The sequence below is a fragment of the Gambusia affinis genome, linkage group LG02 (genome assembly GCF_019740435.1).
Source record: "Gambusia affinis linkage group LG02, SWU_Gaff_1.0, whole genome shotgun sequence".
In the NCBI taxonomy this organism is placed as follows: domain Eukaryota; kingdom Metazoa; phylum Chordata; class Actinopteri; order Cyprinodontiformes; family Poeciliidae; genus Gambusia; species Gambusia affinis.
Genome location: NC_057869.1, coordinates 25,866,278 through 25,882,726, shown reverse-complemented (window position 1 = coordinate 25,882,726; position 16,449 = coordinate 25,866,278). Strand labels below are relative to the sequence as shown.

Genomic DNA, 16,449 nt, shown 5'->3' with positions numbered 1-16,449 from the left:
CTGAGTCATTAAACGGGTGAGCGCGACCCGAACGCGTGCATACGTGTGTTTCTTTTTCTTTTCTTCCCCCCTCTCGCTCTCTCTTTCCACTTGCATGTGAGCAGCATGACCCGACATTACACAGGCATAATCCGTCGCTATCTCTGGGAAGCAGACAGACTGAGGAGCCCTGTAGCGTGGCCCTACCATCTTTTTCTGGTCATTACCGGCACTAGGCCTCTCAGCACGGATAGAAGCAATGAAGGAGAACCTCAATAAATGATCAGTGTGCTCTGCCAGCAACAACACATGCTGCATTTGCTGCCTCCCTCTTGCTGTTTCCATCTTGCTCCCTCCCTGATTGTACAACCCATAACCTCTCCAGGCTGGCAGCATAAACCTCCCAAATATGCCCTGCAGCTGTTAAATGAGTCTGTCCAGTCTAATGACCGAATTTTGGGGTAGGAAGTGGTTGATTTCCCAGGCTTTAAGGAGCAAAGAAGCCCACCTCTTGCAGATAAAAATAAATAAATAAATAAAAAAAACCCTGAGGGATAGATGAAGCCCGTTATATGGTGAAGTTTGTAATGATGTTTTTGATTAGTGAGGAGTCAGGAGGTATTGGCTCTTTGCTCATCATGGCGTTGTTTAGCACTTTAAGGTTTCCAGAAGGATGAGTGGGGCTCTTTTTTTTTTTTTTTTTTTTATGAGAAAAGATGAAAAAGAACGAAGCACGCGCCTAATGAAGTCTCGAGCTTATAGCTACTCTCATGACAGGATAATTACACCAAATGCTTCCAGTGAACACTTCAAAGGACACTTCATCCGTGTGCCAACACCACAGAACGCATCTCACCAATCAAGATTGCCTGACCTAAATCAGGCCCCCCTCTGGTTTTTTTCTGCTAATGCCGTCCACGCGAATACTCATTGCATCTCTGCAGAGCAGACCGCGCTGGAATCCCAAGCACCCTAGATATGCTCACACTCTTAACAGCGAGCACGCAGAGATCAGCCTCGCTCACATTAAAGCAGAAACAAGTTGGCCTCGGACGTTTGTGAAGAGAGCGGAACATGCTGCCGTTGCTTTGTGCAAGTATTGTTTGGCTTGCTTGGCGTGACGCAAGTGGAGGTCAAAGACTAACAACACATTTATCCAGTTTCAGCTGTGGAAGTATAGATTTTATCCATAAGAGATTAATGTAAGCTTTGAAAGGCTCAGAGCTCGTTAGATTATTCATACATATGGCACTATGTTAATAGATATTAGCTGTCACAATATCAGCCAAACGCCCACACTGAAAAAAAAGAAAAAATGAGTTAATTACTTGCGACGTGAAATAAAACTATGTTCGTCAAACTTAATTTATCTATGCTTGTTTCACAACTTAACTTAGTATATTTACTTGGATAAACTTCATTTGATAACTTGTAACAAATTATGTTGTTTTGTTTTTTTAAAGTTGTTTCCCTCGGATTATTTTTTTTAGTGCAGAGTTGTTAACTCCGGAGGAAATGTAATATTTTTCTGATGTTGCCCATTTATTTATCATGTAGAAATCTGACATTTTTTTTTTTTTAGCTTTACGTCGTGTAATAATGTTATTCCCTCATCAAAAACATACCTGCAGCGGTGCTTTGATTCTCTCATGCATGTCTGAGAAATCCTTGAATCTCCCATGGCAACCATTAAGCTGGTCTCACAAAGCCCCGCCTATTTCCACTAAAGCTCCTTCTTGAGGCTGCGTACTCCAGTTGTGCTTCCACCTAACATAGCACCCCGCCCCTGAGCATCCCCCACAAAACTCCTCCAGACTAGCGGCAGCAGCAATTAGCAAACACCTGGTGGAACTGTGAGTCTGCTGCTGAACTGCTTTCAGTCCACTCTTATGAACGGTTGTTAATAGCATTGTTGTGATGGAGTGATTGAGGTGGAATGTCGGAAAGAGCTGAATCTTTTTTTAAAGAGACAGTGTCCCAATTTTAAGTTGCAATTCTTTAAGTCCATCCATCCATCCATTTTCTAACCCTCGTTCCCTAGTGGGGTCAAGAGGGCTGCTGGTGTCTATCTCCAGCTAACGTTTCGGTCGAGAGGCAGGGTTCACCCTGGACAGGTCGCCAGTCTGTCGCAGAATTCTTTAAGTCATGTTTGTTATATACAACAATTTTATAGCACTATGTTCCTAGAAAATACATAACACAACCACTTTAAAAAAATAAAATTAAAATGGGCGAGAGAAAAATAAGTTTTGGTCAATGGTAGTTTGTCATGGAACAAGATAAACATGCTGCATACTCCGTGTTTTGTGGTTTGCTTTAAAAAAAAATAAAAGTGTGATGCTGAGTATTTAAAATCCCAAACCGCTGTTTCATCCAGTGCTAAATAAGACATCTAAAAAAGATAAATGAATTAAAAAAAAATTACTTGCACATGCCTGGGGGATCCCTTGGATGATTTTCCTTGGGAATGCAGTAAATATGTTCCTTCAGAGTTAGTCTGGGATGATAAATTAGCTTCAGGGGGGTAAGATAAACCATATCAAAACAATGCAAGTGGCTGGAATCCATTCATATTGTCTTGGGGGGATTTAAATTGAGGGAAAATAAGGATATGGTGGTGAGGGAGTGCAAAACTGCAGGCGCTAACTGCATTAAAACAATATTTGTGACTGATTTACTCATGAAGCCAGCATGCAAGGCCATTTTGATAATTGCTGAGACCTTCAGACTGGCATTAAGCGCTTTCAGCACCGGAAAAGCAGCGCAGGGGTAAGATAGAAATCTACTGCAGCATGTTGAGAAAGAAACAAGGCTTGTTTTGATTTATTTGAAGAGCTCAAATGAACATTTCAATTTTTTTCCCCCGTGAACAAAAGCAAAGCCGTGCAGGATGGGGCATAATAACCAAACAAGTGCCGCAAACTCCTCTGAAAAATGACTCCTGCAAGAATGGGTGGCAAAGTAACAGATGGAGAGAAACCGTTTGAATATAGAGTAATGAAGCGCTCCAGCGAAAATTCCCTCACACGTCGTGCATTTCAAACGAGCCCAGCGAGGGTGTTCTATCCGAGTTCTCTTGGTAAATTGCACCTGATTTATTTTTTACATATGTACAAACCGCATCGTCACAGATTTCAAAGCAGTTTTTATTTGCTGGTAAATACTAGAATATAAATGTGGAAACATGATAGGCTTTCCACAGGCATCATTAGAGCCATGTTAAATATGCACTTTTATGTAAGACTCGTCAAAGATGGCAATCTCCATCTGTTTACTCGGCAGCAAACAAAAATCTGCTCGTATAGAATGCCTCTAATGCCCATCAAGTTATTCCCCTTAAACATCTGTTTAAAGATCTCAGTGATTAGAGAATGTGTTATATATTCCCTCTCAGCAGATGCCGTTTAACACCTAAATTCTCACATTTAGTGATTTTGACCTCTGCCTGTATTCCTGTGCTAATGTTCCGGTCCATTTTCAATTAGTGATACGCATAGAGCATCTAGGGGAGAAACAGCATCCGTATGTTAAGTCTTTAAAGTTTATTTTTAATGGCACCAGCAGTTATTCACCCAGTCCATTTTATTCCTGTGTAATCTTGTTTAGGGGTGCTAGAGAAAATCCCAGCAGTCAACGATTCAGGGTCAATTCTGAGACAAATGCATAATATTTAGAGTAGTCAGTATGTATAGTTCTATATGACACACTTGGGTAAAAGTATGACAGTTTAATTTTTATCTTGGCATCAATTTAATAATTAGAAATAAAAATGTATAACATATTCTAAGTAATCTTCTTTGATAATGAAAGCTACTCCTTGTGCTGCTGAAATATAAAATACATTTCATATATTTACCATTTTGATTCGGATGCACATTTAGATATTGGACGCCTAATAAAAAAAACAAGATAGTTTTCATGTAAATATAGTTTTGAGTTGAATATTTTTTCCCATATTGCTTTCCGTAATGGTAAGCTAACGAGCTGATATTAGCCAACTAACTAGTTGGGCTACGCAGGATTCGCAGCCAGCTGTTTTACAGACATGTCGCTACTAGCTAACCAAGTGTTAGCTTAATAAAAGTGGCTCCCCTTTAGCTCCCTCGTGATGCCTGTCAGTTTTTCATCCATATTTCCAAACAACCTGATGTATGTTCCAAATAAGTCATGAAAAAGTGTAGAAGTCATCTTTCAGCCAGCGGACAAAGAGTTTACCGTTTTGATTCTGATACACATTTAAATATTTGACACCTGATAGAAAGAAAGGTAGTTTTCACATGAGTATTGTTTTTAGTTGAATATATTTTCCAGTATTGTTTTTTTAAGAGTAAAAATGGTAAATTAACAAGCTGATATTAGCTAACTAGCTAGTTGGGCTATGCAGAGTCCAGACTCAACTGTTTTGCAAATGTGTGACCAATAGCTAACCAAGTAAACCAGTGTTAACTTAATAAAAATGGCTCTCATTTTGTTACCTCAAATTATGTTTTCTAAAATATCTCCAAACAACCTAAAAAATAGTTCATGTAAGTGATGACAAGGAGTGTGGAACCACAGGGAAAGGGTGTTGTTGCTCTATACCACTGGAAAAAAAACTCTCTTGTAACCATCTAGTTGTTAAATTACCTAAAATAAACTTTTTGTCTGTCTGCACGTGGGAACTGATTACCCCGTAGAAAACTCATAAAGAAAATGGAGCCGCCACACGAAAAGGACAACAAAAAAGCACATTTTAACTGTAAGGCAAGAGTGTCAAACACTGTCCAGTTGGAATTATTTTTATAACTTAAACTCAAAACATATGGTCTTAGAAGGACAGTGTGAAGTTTAACTAATTCTGTTGGGTCTTATCTGTTTATAGGGCTAAAAGATCTGATATTGCTTTGAGCGGAGCCTGGAGACAGAACAACTCCGACTACCAAGTCGTTACAAAGAAAAAGATTTGAATAAACACCATCAGGTTTTATAGCTTTTATGGACACTACTCTCTGATTTTAATCTCTTGTATTTAAATATTAGTTAAAATATATTTTTCAAAGCCAATATATACTGCCAAGGCCTAAATAACAGTCAGTGGGGCTGATTTTATTTCCTAAATCACACCTCTGCCAAAGAGGAGCCTCTTCAAGAGCTTTTACACGACTGACCATGGCCCTGCGTTAGATTATCGTGGACTGTCATTGCCATCACTTTCTGCCACAGACAAGGCTCAAAGAGCTCTCTTTCACTCTGACCCTCAATTACCCAGCCCAATCATCTCCGACAGGTGTTGAGGTACAGTAATAAACCCCCGTCTGATGGTGCCGAGGCAACCTCTCCTTTAAAGCACCTCTGAGAGCTGTGAAATGACTAAGCTCCGAGTTGATCAGGTGCTGTGAACACAGTTGACTCATCGCTGCTGGTTGATAGTGTGCAGTCAAACAGAAAAAAAAGAAATTACAATAACACTTAAAATTACCGCAACACTCACTCGTTTGGTTGAAATTTATAGAAAAGCCCGTATGGGAGAGATGTTTACTGTGACACACAGAGAGATGCTCTGAAATTACACCAATTAAACACCTACGTTTGAAAAAAAAAGTTTCTATAATTTATATGATCAGAATACGCGCACGAAAATGACTCACACAGTTACAATCCCGCTCTTCAAACCAAACATTGATGAAAACAGCCATCGGCAGAGTCTTTGAAAGAAAATTAAAGTCTGAAGTTACAGCCAAATCCGCAGCACTTACAGAACATCAACTCCCATACAATCCATTACAGCTCAACTGTGTCAAAAATAGTCCTTTCAGTAACAAAAATAGGCCATTGCTGTGTCATAAACTGCAAAGAGAGTGAGAGCCATAAAAAAAGCAGAGATTCACAAGCAGTTTTTTTTTTCTTTACTCTAAACTGCCTGTTCAAATATTTGACTTTTTTAGGATCATCATGGAAGAAGTAGTCCAGTGAACCTGTCCAGGACTAAAAATAAAAAAGGTACAACATGTATCGGCATGATATTATTCACCCACCTGAATGCATCAGAATATCATTTAAAAGTTATTCCAGTAAATCAGTTCAAAAACTGAAAACTTATCGTACCTATTTTTATTGCACGCAGGGCTACATTTCAGGAATCCATTTCAGTTCATTCTTCATAAAAGGTCACATCTAATAAAATCCCCAAATTCAGTTTCTCAGCAAATTACAATTTCACAAGGTGAAAGTAATATGGAACTTTTTTCAGCAAAAAAAAAGAGAAAAGAAATGTAGTATGGCCGTCACGATCGGGGAGAAAACAACCGACCTTAGAGCTACTGAGGAGATGATCACCGACGCGTTCCACATGCTGGGTAAGCCGCAAAAGGTCACTGATAAAGAAGCTGGCTGCTTGGAGTGCTGTGTCCTTATTGTATTGAAGGAAAGTTCAGTAGAAAGTGAAAGTGGGGTAGAAACAGCGGCACATGCAGAAAGAATACCTGGATCCTTGAGAAGCAAAATAGTGACATTCCTTGAGTCAAGACAACATCAATCATTTCCTGGACAAAGGAAAAAAAAAAACTGGATTGTTGCTGAGGGATCCAAAGCTGTTTTCTATGGATGGAAAAAAAAAAGGTTTCATTTGGAAATTAATAACCTTGAGTCTGGAGTAAGAGCGGAAAGCCCCAGAATTCACGTGAGGTTCAAGTGTAAAGTTTTGGCTCCTGTCCAAACTCCCACAGTTACTGATGCCTGGCGTGACAACCATGCTATCAATGTGCTTGACTTGCTAAATGATTTGATCTGAACCTCATGAGAATCTACGAGGTTTTGTCAAGAGGAATATGAAAGACACCAGCGCCAGCAGTGTAGATGAGCTGAATGGCACAGTTAAAGTAACATGAGCTTCCCTTGATATCTCAGCAGAGCCACAGGCGGACCACCTTCATGTTAGGCTGCACTGGTGTAAAAGGAAACTAAATGTACCATACGCTAATATGGACAACCTCTGTATTCTGTATTTTTAACGATCTCATATACTATTCTAAAGAAACTGGATATTGTGTTGTTAGTAGCTGTAATTCAAAATGATCAACATTTGCCTAAATAAGCATCTAAAATACATTCATTTAATAAATTCATTAGTTCTTTAGAATTAATTTTTCTAGTTTATTTTGATGCACCTGTACATCAGTGGTTATTTTAGGTCATGAAGAAACATTTTCATTTGCAGCAGCACTGTGACATAGTCAGCATTTGTTTTTATTGCTCTTACCAGGACTGCCGTAAGCAACGTGTTCCTGATGGGCTCAGATAGTTAAATTAAAATAATTCAATAAAACTAAAATGTTTTTATTCATTTTCAAGGGAAATTAAATGTTGCCGTCACTCATATTGTCAAAGTATTTGTGGATGGGAGTAGTTGTGGATGGTGTTGCTGTGAGCAGTCAGACTTGCAGTGAATCTGAAGAAGCCTCTGTTGCTGTATGACAAGCTAGCAGCTTGATTTCCAGGCTCCAGAGACAACATTCCACAGTAACGGCATCATTAATGAAGCACAGCTGATCTATTTCATTTGCCTTTGACGCTCCTCTTTAGATCTTTGTTTGGCCATACATCCACAAAGCCTCCTTTCCAAATCCTCTGAGATTTGCTCATAGCTCAGACGTTATTTAAGCTTTTCCAATGCTAAGCAGCTCCTCCCCTTAGTAAAAACAATACCTAGTTGCTGCGATTGCGCATTGTAAGTGTCAAAAATACCAAAAGTACAAGCAAAAATCATTCTGTTGCCCACAAGCTGTCAAGTCATTCCAGTTTGTTCTCCAGTTTCATCACAACTTATTGGAGAAGAAGAAAAGTGCAGAGCTTTCTGTTGCTGCTGCATAAACCATCCAGAGTCTCAGCAGACCCTTTAAGTCAAGACAGTTACAAAACTTAATGAACCTACAACACGCCACAGTAACTGCGATGCAACCTCTAACTTGCTGTTATAATGATGTTTTGAAATGCACCTGATAATTTTTTAAATCCGCTGATTAATAGTTGTGTAATGAAGTAAACAAAGCGTTTTAAGTGTCCCCCCCCACCCCACCCCAGCCTGGAGAGGCATTTTACGTTAAAGGCTCCAACGAGTTAAAGTCTGCAAATCACAGAGCAAACAGGGTTGAGTAATTCAGGGATTAGAGGATTCATACAGCCCAATTCCCTCAGACAGTCTGTCAGCAGACGCGCACCGTCCAGGTACTCACAAGGTGTACGATGATGAGGCTGGCAGATTTGCAAAAAAAAAATAAAAAAGACTCATTGACAGACGAACCAAAGCCAGGCAGAAGGTGGCGTACAGTTGGATTCAAAATATAGATGGTTTCACTTGACGGCACTGAGGTTCAGTGATTTTTCTGGAGTTGCCTTTCAGGTTTTCCATATTTTTATTTCTTAAGATTTGAACATAATTTTCTTCCACCTGCTTCCTGCAGAGTATAAAAAAATTTGTTGGGATCATTTAATAAACTGGACTCTAAACCATACAAAAATCCACGCTCCTCCAACAGGAGGAGTCATTCCAGTCATTCCAGCAAGTACTGTTTTTATTCAACATTATTTGCTCACACATCCAAATCTCTCTGTCATCAAATGCAATAAAAAACACTGTTTAAATCGTTTTTTTGTTTTTCTTTAACCATTATTATCGATGTTCTGTTTATTGAGGGTGTATGAAGAAAATTAAATGCATGCAAAAAAATAACCAAATTAGTCTCTGAAACTGGGTGGTAATGCTCACAATTTAATTGAAAGTTGTGGATGGAATATTTTCTCGGTCTAAATACAGGGATGAGATTTAAATTTGTGCTGCAATCATACTTATTTCGCAGTCATTAGAGCCCGAGAGAAGCAAACACTGCAAATAATTATAATTCTCAGGGTGAAATTGCAGTTTCTCCTCTTTTCATCTTCATTTACGTCGCTAATCCATGTGACCTGTTTTTTTTTGTTTTTTTTGCAGAACTAAACAAAAGTTCAAAACAGCTCTTAATAGCTGGATAGTTTGGGGGAAATGCATCGTTTACAAGCTACGTGCGCCGAGAGTGTTTTCGTTTCACAATCCGTTGTGGAAAGCCGAATGTGCTGATTGAGGGAGCTAAAATGTCAAGTACAGAGGGCTTGTATTTTAGGTGTTGTCAAGCAAAGCAGCGCAATTTCAACTGAAGGGCATTCTATTCATCAAACACTCAACGCCGCGGCTCCCGATCACAGAAGCATTCAGGTCAATTTAGAGGGAATAATAAATAAAATGTCTTCTAGTGATACGTTTTCATGCAGCGGTGGGATATTTCTGTTCATTTCTGTTCATTTTGGCGCACAGTAGAGAAAAAAAACAAACATTAGCATGAATCTTAGGGTGTGTTTATGAATTAAACAAAAAAAAAACCCCAAACAAAGCAGCTTTAACCAATCAGACAGCGGGCCTCTTTCCGCCTGCTATTTTGTGAGTCGTGGCACGTTGTCAGTATTACGAGCTCATTTCAAAGGATATTTAATTTTGTGCGGATGCGACACGGAGCAATTTAAAACACCTGTCCACAGGAGGCCGTGCTGAGAAACACAACCCCTTTCAAACACGTCAACAAACTAGGTTTCACGGATTAAAAAAAAAAAAGTATTGCAAAAGCAAACAGATCTATTAGCAGCTGTGAATAAATCTTGGCTTTTGCTGAACTTGGCAGTGGGGGTTGTGGGGCGGTTGTGCATTTGTACGTCACTAGGGTGTCAAGCACGGAAAGCATCTAGAAACCTCATGTTATGCCGTGCAACAAAAATTACACTAAGATTTAGTCTAATGCAAACCCACAGCCATTTCTTTTAGAATAATTCTGTTCTACCGTTTCTGCACATTACGTGTGAAAAAACAATTGGTTTTCTGTGCAAATGAATAATTATGAACCGTCTGAACACTGGGGCAAAATAAAGCCGTGGAAGAAAAGACTAACTGATACCAAAGGAGCATATGCTATGTTTAAGTTCTGCAAAGAATTTTGACTAACTCTGCTTAGTGTTCTTGTGGTTCCAGATGTTTCAGAACGTTTGCTTCGATACTGTTTGCTGGCTCTCAGTTTACTAATTATGCAGACAGCTGCAGGAGCAAACAGGAATGTAAGTTGTTGTGAAGGTGCGAGAGGAACAGACACAAAAAGAAGAACTACACTTGGGGACGCTATGGATCAAAATTCTCAGCCGGGGAGAGCTGTTGAGGATGAGGCTGGGAGTAGCTGCGTTTCTGTTAACCAAAACATTGTGCAAATTGAAATTCCGAAAATACATTTCCTTGACGGGGAAATGGCAGCTCAGAAGACAAATGAACGCTTTTTTTGATTAAACATTTTAGTGTTTCGGTGAGGTGATGTTTCAGCCGTATCAAAACAGATGTATTTGGCAAAACCGCAACGGGAGCACTTTTTTCACATCACGCTCAACAACCGGATGTTACTGCTGGTGGAAAAGACGAAGAAGACAACAGGAAGGAGTAGCAGGAAGGTGGTTTGCTTTGGGTTTTTTCAGACAGTGTGCCGCTGGCTCCTCCAGAGCTCTCACAGCAGCGCTCACTTCATAAAAAGTTTGAATGTGTTGAATCCAGAAATATTCTGTAAAATTGCAACAACAATCTCCCCAAAATGGCACATTCGTAGCCGCTCCCAAGTATGAGGAACCTGTCGCTCCAACGCCTCAATGAGACGCCATCTCCTCTGATTACTGATGCACTAGCGCCACGTCTGACTTATGAACATTTCTCATGTAACTGTTTACATCCTTCGTTAGCATGATTTTTCATGACTTACCGCGTGAACAAGCTGATTCTCTTGCAGTTTTCAGTTCATTTTGTATTCAATGGAAACACCGCAATTGCAAAATATTGTTTTTTTTTTCGAAATGAGGAGAATATAGACAAAGATTTGTGCACATTTGTAGCGAAAACCTGGCTACTGATAAGCGGCTCCGAGAGGAGCTGTGTGGCTTTCATCCCGGCTACAAAAAGGCAAACCAGATCTTTACCTGCGTAGAATAGCTGAGGCTGTCGTGGGAGAATGCTTCTTCATGCTACATGTGTTTTGTGGATCTGGATACCCCTGAGGTATTATGTAAAAGGGGCCACAGGAGTAACGGGGAATCCATGTGGCTTGTGAGGTTGATCAGGATGCCCCCAAGCCGAATCCCTTTGCAGGTCTTCCAGACATGTCCCGTTGGGCGTAGACCCGAGGGAAGAACCCAGAGTTTGTTGAAGGGAGCGTATATCCAGTCTGACCTGCCTGGGAATGCCTTGGGATCTGTCAGGATGAGCTGGAGGATGTTGCCGCTTAGTGAAAAACATTGTATAGACTTTTCTTACTCACAGACTGATGCCTTTATTTCTGCTAATTATGATGATTTTCTGCTTGCAGCTAATAAAAACACAGTATTCAAAATATTACATCAGACCAATAAACAGAAATAAAGGCTTACTGAATATTATGTTTGATACCGTTTTTTTTTTAAAAGTCTCTTGTCTTTTGAGCTTTGTTTTTACAAATAGATTCATGTATCTAAACTCGTTTTCTTGTTTTTTGATCTGGTGAAGTTCTTTTGTTTGCTTCAATGTGTGACGAACTGTTGAAGATCAATGTACAACATTCCAGTGCAGATCCGATTAGTCGGTGTTTAGTCTTTTCTAAATTCTAATGTGGTGCCGAAAAGCATAGAGTTCTTTTATTTTTGCTAAGAGTTTTTGCACATATTAAGCAATCTTTGTTTTGTGTAACATCGTTCAGTTCAACTATGATCAGTGCAAGTCAGGAATGCCCGACTGCGGCCCTCAAGAGTTGGTGTCCTGCATCTCTTAGGCGTGCCTTTGCTCCAACACAGCTGTAATAATGGAGGAATTTCCTTAGTATGTCATCAAGCTTACGCAGAGTGTAATGACATTTTATTTTATTGTGTTTTTTTTTTTATTCATGCGTGTTTAGCTTGGAAAACAAACATGCAGGATACTGGGTTAGGTAAGATACCTTGGATCTGGCTGTTTTAGATTCAGAAGGAGAGATGATCAAATGAAACAACCCTTCAGTTTTGTGCCATAGGGGGCCCTGAAACGCTTTCAAACACACGTCGTTAGCGGCTAATGGTTAGCGAGACACAGGACCCTCACAGCGCTCACAAATTAATCATATGTTGTCAGTGCCTCCATTTTGTTTTGTTTTTTTCTACCTAGTGCCCTAAATGTTGCTACATAGCCAATTTAACAGCAGGAGTTGTTTTTGTTTTTTTTAATAGTTATGTGTCATCTAGCTCTAAGACATATTTATTAGATGAATCCATCTCCAGAAAACAGAAAAGCCTTTTTGTTTTCATTTTCCTGACTTTAATACACTGTTGTTAGTTTACAAATCACTGAATGGCTTAGCACAACATTGAAGACCTGTTGTCATATCAACCTTCCAGACCAGTCCGGTCTAGTGGTTCCAGTCTTCTCTGTGTTCCAAGAACCAGAACCAAACACGCAAAAGCAGCACTCAGTTTTTACGCTCAACAAATCTGAAGCAGACTTCCAGAAAACTGCTGAAACTTTAAATCAAGGCTAAAAGTCCATTAGTTACCTTTGATTAAAAACAGCTGGAAGATTGCTTGATATATTTGATGCGTGTTTGATGATTATTTTTGATGATTTTGATGACGAGCTACATTAGACAAAGTCACCTGCTGACAGCAACTGGATAGACAGACTTTGACTCACTTTGATGAGAAATACAGCAGAGTTTTAATCTCTGAATCAGATCTTGGAGCACGTTCAGATATTAGAGTCTGAACAGCTGTGATTAAAGATTTTATCTTTCCTCAACATTTACTTTCAGCATTAAATTTGCTCAGAGTAAACACATTAGAGAGCTTATTCTCCACATCGTTGGCTTCTCTGAAACGTCTCAACGGTTCTTTTGTTGTGTGCTTCTTCCTGCTCCAGGTGGTGGGTCAAATCGACAAATTAACGTCTGACTTCGACTTTGACCAGGAGCCGGATGATTGGACCGTGGCCACAGCCAGCAGCACATCCAGCAGTGAGCGGGGTTTGGGAGAGGCCTTCAGGCTGGACTTTCTCAACGCTGATGTGCTCTCCGACAGCTGGGAGTTCTGCAGTTACCTGGAGGCCGCCGGCGCAGCCGCCCGCAGATCCAGCGATCTACGACAGGACCTGGGTCAAGGAACTATCCCGACCCAGACACAGACCCCCACCCCGCCCCCCACCACTGCCTCGGTCTACTCCCAGATGAATGGCGGGCTTCCGATCCCCAACGGGCCACGCATCATTACTCCGGACTCCTCCAGCGAGGAGGCCAGCAGCTCCACGCACAGCCAAAAGACCTCGCGCACCTCTGGCACGCGGGAAAGGGTCCGCTTCAGCGACAAGATTCTTTACCACGCGTTGTGCTGCGACGACGATGAAGAGGAGGAGCAGGAGGAGCTACGGGAGGACAAGAGCGGCTGTGCCACACCAGACAGCGACACAGAGCCGGGTCTCCTGGGCAGCTCCGTCGCTCCCAAGCGTTCTTCCTCTGAGCACTCGCTCCTATACAACTGTCTGGACCCTTCCTATGGCTCCTCGCCGGTGACGGCGATGACGGGAGCCCACACGCTACCCAGGAAAGGTCTCTTAAATCCCGGCTGCCGCAAAAAACTGTTAAGAAATAGCAGCACACAAACTGTCTCTGACAAGAGCACTCAAACTGTACTGCCCTATATTCCAACCAAACAGAAAGCAAAGGACCACTGAGGAAGCAGGCGAATCTCATGAAGAGAACTGTGCATTATTTAATATTAAATACATAGCTCATAGATTAATACACAAATAAATAAATTACTAAATAAATAAATGATATATGGGAAATCACTTGACTACCCAAACTCATTCTGTGGCTCAGGGAACACACAAAAGGAAATCATATAAAATACAATGTAAAGTCTGAAGAAGTCTATCCATACTCAGGTTAAAACTACAATGAAGGGACCTACAGTGGGGGAAATTATTATATTTTATCTATTGCTGAATTTTGTTTTTAATTTAGTGAAATGCAAATTTGATCCTGAAGCAAAAGGTGACTTAATGCTTGGTGGTGATTCGTAAATAGCACTCCGTAGCTGGTGACCAGACTCACAGACATTTCAGGAGGGTTTGTTTTTTTTTAAATCAACGCTACTGAAAATAAAAGTGTTGAAACTTTTATTTCGACAACTCAAAGTGTCTGCTCCTTCAAAAGTCCACACCGTCATTTCTAAAGGGATTATGATCTAAACCCTGGTTGGTTGGATCTTAAATTTCTCTGTAGAACTTTAATGTGTTGCTTCTCGTGCTGCATTCAATTTACCTGGGAAGTGGGAACTCTGAGCTGGGTTTGAAGTCAGACCCAAAGTAGCAGCGCTCTGGTTGAGAAGTCGGAATTTCAACATGGGCACAAACTTTACTTTATTTGCTTTAATTTCCCTAAGCAAACATCACTTTCAGTTTTTCAGGTTAGAGTTCCAGGTGTTACATGTAGCATTGGTTTTAGACACACTTTTGCATGTGTGTCTTGTAAAATAAACCTGTTTCCTCTCCAACTTCCAACTCCAGTTGATGTGAGCAGCGGCCATATTGAAACACAAAGTCCGCCTCACAAGTCATAACTGAGGAAAGTCTAAATTGCTCCCATGTTTCCCGGTGGGAAATCCAACTTCGGAGGGCATTCCCGTTAATCTCTCTATATTATCCCCGTTCCGAGTAAAACTGGAACGCACCATTAAGCCCCTCCCATGTTTCCTTCACTTTATGGTCTGGGTCACTGTCATGCTGTAAGAAAGGTCCCTAATTGATCTTCAATGTTTTATGCCCCATAGTGTGAGATATTGCATGGAGCTCTAAAGTTTTATTTTATTGCAAAATAAAACCCACTTTTATTTTTGCATCTCTTTTGTTTTAAAGTTGTTGGACCAGCAGTGTCCTCTTTTTTTCACCAAGCTTCTTGGGGGAAATCCACAAGACGTCGTTTGACTGCTCTTTGCTCTTGCCCAAGACGGTGGAGAGGATTCAATGGAAGTGGTGGATTGTATGGAGTATTTGATGTAGTTTTAACACAGAACGAGTCCAAAGCATTCATTTCTTGGTAAGGAGATAAACTGACAAATTCAGCAGAAGATCAAATAATTATTTACCCCACTGCATTTAACTGAATTGTTTTAAACAGACAGAGAGAGACAGATCTCAAAACTCTTTCCCCCTCGTCACACAATTGAAGGAGTCACAAGGAGAGGGAAAACAGCAAAGGTTTGTCTGTCATGTGTAAACAAAACGCCACTCATTCTGTACCCTAAATCTGTATAAACATTGGCTTTTTTTCATGTTCTGGTAATTTCAAATGTCAGGAGGATTATTGCTTCCAGGAGGGAAATGTCTCCAGATTCATGTGTCAAGGCGCTTCCTCCTCTCTTTGATGTCAACAAACGACTCTGAGCGTAGAGTCAGAAAAACAACACCATTTACCTTCGGTTTCATAAACCATCTCATTGTGATCGCTCCTTGGTCTGCCGCGGAGCCTGAAACGTATGACTGACAGGCAGCAAAACAGATACACAGGCACTTCGGAAGTAGCGCTCCACAAAAGTGACATTTCAATTTTTGTCCTTCGATGTGCCTGCTAGCGGCAACACTCGATGTAGAAGCGGAGCTAAATAGCAATTGGGTGGATGAGGAGTTTTGGTGGGGGGGATGTGGATCAGGGGGGCGGGGGGGAGAACAGGCGCTAAAGGTTTTGTCTCTTCATTCAGTGGCCCAGCGGGGAATTGAACTCGGTCGAGCAGCATTTTATTCACAGGGCCAGCGCCAATAGCCATTCCTGATCAATATGTTAGAGGGAGGTTGCAGTGAGAGGTCTCTTTGCTGAGCGTGCAAGCCACTCTCCTGGGATCTGTGAACAAAAACTCACAGTCAGATCTATTTACTTACACTGAGCAGAACAAAAATTAGAATTGTAGCCCTAAAGAACTGACATTTCAAAAAGTGTGGGTCCAGGAGTGGGAGCCGGTGGCTGAAGAAAAGAGTGTTCTCGCTCAATGATTTCTCTTTACTTTATTTTTTTTCCTCCCTATTTTTTTTTTTATTTATTTGCTTTCCCCACACACCAATGTCGTACCCTGGGAAGCAGCTTTGTGAGTGTGGTCCTCACACCCGTGTGTTTTCAGTATTGAAAAGAAAAGTGAAATGTTGAAATCTTTAACTGGAAAATCCTTGCTGACTCCGGTGAGGCCGACCTTTCTGCCTCTGGTCACCCAGTGGGTACTTAGCCTTTCATAAGAGGCAGGGATTATGGAGCCTTCTTTTTTCTGCTATATACGGTGCCCTGCACAAGAATTTATACCGCTTGAGCCTTTTCACCTTTTATTCACCATAGTACCAAAGTTCAGTTCATTTTATTGGGGTGCTATTTGACCTGCCAACCTAATGCAGTGCTATAA

The 16,449-nt window shown here is 40.8% G+C and overlaps 1 protein-coding gene across 4 annotated transcripts in view; it reads left to right on the top strand.

Moving 5' to 3' along the window:
• Window positions 1–15,656, top strand: part of insyn1 (inhibitory synaptic factor 1) — a 62,325-nt gene extending 46,669 nt beyond the window's left edge. For all 4 annotated transcript variants that reach the window (XM_044135425.1, XM_044135416.1, XM_044135398.1 and 1 more), the window contains one exon: window positions 12,929–15,656. In XM_044135425.1, the coding sequence (XP_043991360.1) occupies window positions 12,929–13,735 (807 nt within the window). In that variant the 3' untranslated portion in view covers window positions 13,736–15,656. The remainder of the gene's footprint in view (window positions 1–12,928) is intronic.
• The last annotated feature ends 793 nt before the right edge of the window (window positions 15,657–16,449 follow it).